The sequence below is a fragment of the Etheostoma spectabile genome, chromosome 11 (genome assembly GCF_008692095.1).
Source record: "Etheostoma spectabile isolate EspeVRDwgs_2016 chromosome 11, UIUC_Espe_1.0, whole genome shotgun sequence".
Taxonomy (NCBI): domain Eukaryota; kingdom Metazoa; phylum Chordata; class Actinopteri; order Perciformes; family Percidae; genus Etheostoma; species Etheostoma spectabile.
The window spans coordinates 19,754,841-19,757,038 of record NC_045743.1 but is presented as its reverse complement, the minus strand read 5'-3'; the positions used below and the strand labels follow the sequence as shown (position 1 = coordinate 19,757,038).

The window sequence follows — 2,198 nt, the reverse complement described above, 5'->3', positions numbered from 1 at the left end:
AAAAATTTCATCGGCCATTATAAATGCCAATACCGATAGATTGGGAAATGCCTAATATCGGCCAATAATATCGGCCAGCCGATACATTGGTCAAGCTCTAAAATAAATATAAAATGATCAGTCGTTATCACACAGCGGTTAGTATCGCATTGCCAGACGTTACTCCACAGCGCTGTGTAACGTGGGATATTGATATTAGCTGATACATGGTTAAACCACAGTAGCTTATGTTTTTCAAAACTTGCCATTTTCAGCTTGTAGCTCGCTAGCTTTGAGGTTGTTGTTGTTGTTGTTGTTGTTGTTTCCCGAAGAGAACAGGCAATTTATCTTGGAAATGTACTACCGTTAATCCAGACTACACAGCAGTAAACCCAGTAGCACTGACCTGCTCATCTGCACAACAGTGAAGGAATAATGTGTATCTGTGTGTTCCAGGCGCTCGTCCTCTGCTGGAACTCGTGATGGGGGACAGGTTTGTCCTCGGGGTTCGACGGCCTCGTCCCGTCCAGTTAGTGGCGCCGCTGCTGCTCCTCGCCGTCCTGCTGGCGGCGGTTATGGCCGAGAGCCAGGACTATTACAAGCTGCTGAAGGTCAGCAGGGACGCCACGACCAGAGAGATACGGCAGGCCTTCAAGAAGCTGGCGCTCACCATGCACCCCGACAAAAACCCTGTGAGTTACTCAGAGAAACCCCCAACGTTAGCTCGGACATAACTCTTTAAATTCCCCTGAAACACCGGTTAACTCTGCTAAGAACTGGGGGTGTGGTCTTGACCAACTGCCACTTTGCTCGTTTGAAAGACATGATGTCTCTCTTTCAGGGGTGGGCCAAATTCTCTGGGCAGGCAAAGCAGAGAAAGGGGAGGTAACTTATGAGGTCATAAGGGGCAAGATTCCAGTTCGGCCCATCTGAGCTTTCATTTTCTCAAAGGCAGAGCAGGATACCCAGAGACCAGTTTCGGGCGTCCGGTTAGCTCACCTGTTTAAGCGTGCACCCCATGTACAGACCTCAGCCCTTACTGCATCGTCCCAGGGTTCGATGCCCACCTGCGGCCCTTTGCTGGATGTCTTCGCTCCCTCTCTCTTCCCTCTCTCATGTCAACATTTGTCCTCTCCAAACAAGGCCTAAAATGTCTAAAAAAAAACCTATCTTTCAGTAAAAGTACTTTATATATCCATGGGGAAAAGGCAGATTTTAAAATATTGATTTCTGCGTTTTATTTACTAACATCAGATCACTCACACAAAGATCTAATCGTAATTGGAGAACTGACTTATTTCAACCCAGGCCTGAATCAAAGTGTTGTGTGTTTTTTTTAGGGCGACTCCTCGGCCCACGAGAAGTTCCTGCAGGTGAATCGGGCCTACGAGGTTCTGAAGGACGAAGACCTCAGGAAGAAATATGACAAATATGGAGAAAAGGGATTGGACGAGCAACAGCAGGGAGGACGCTACGAGAGCTGGAACTTCTACCGATACGACTTTGGTAAGCCCGCGTAACCATGCACGCCTGTCATGTGTAACCACGGTGACGCCGCTTGGGGACACACCTTCAGTTGTTTGTCTTGCATTGAAACCGTGAGAGGACATTTAAACATTTATGATATAAAACTATGAGTTGATTTATTATTATTTTTTTATATATATATATATATATATATATATATATATATATATATATATATATATTTTCTTATTTTAATTGCTGTGAATGCATCAAAACCCGTCTTTCTGTTCAGGTATCTACGATGATGATTTGGAGATCATCACGTTGGACAGCGGAGACTTTGGTAAGAGACGTTTTTCTTTTTCACACCTTCAAACTGGAGCCAGTGATTTCAGCACTGGAAGATGTCAACTTTTACTCAATACTATTTCAAAACCACTTCAATGTTTTTTTAAATGCTGTAAAATTGAATAAGACGCCCCAAGATGAATGAAAGTAGAGATTTGTACTTGCCAAAGAGCGTTGTGTGGAATCAATCATGTTCTTTTGGGTAGTTAAAAAGAACACTGATATAGGAAAACGGGTCAATTTGACCCGAGGACAACATGAGGGTTAAACAAACCCCAATGATGTTGAACACAGTATGAAAAGCGTTAGGTATAGACACGTGAGTCTGAGTCGTCGGAGTGAACTTCCATTTTTTTCTTCTCCGCAACTTGTTCTCATGTTTATTTCCTGTTAGGGAATTACAG

The 2,198-nt window shown here is 43.9% G+C and overlaps 1 protein-coding gene across 1 annotated transcript in view; it reads left to right on the top strand.

Annotated features, from left to right (window-relative positions):
• The window catches only part of dnajc10 (DnaJ (Hsp40) homolog, subfamily C, member 10), a 50,640-nt gene that overhangs the window by 1,809 nt on the left and 46,633 nt on the right, over window positions 1-2,198 (top strand). Inside the window, exons 2-4 of the mRNA XM_032529532.1 lie at window positions 436-671; window positions 1,320-1,485; window positions 1,739-1,789. Coding sequence (XP_032385423.1) covers window positions 462-671; window positions 1,320-1,485; window positions 1,739-1,789 — 427 coding nt within the window. The 5' untranslated portion in view covers window positions 436-461. The remainder of the gene's footprint in view (window positions 1-435; window positions 672-1,319; window positions 1,486-1,738; window positions 1,790-2,198) is intronic.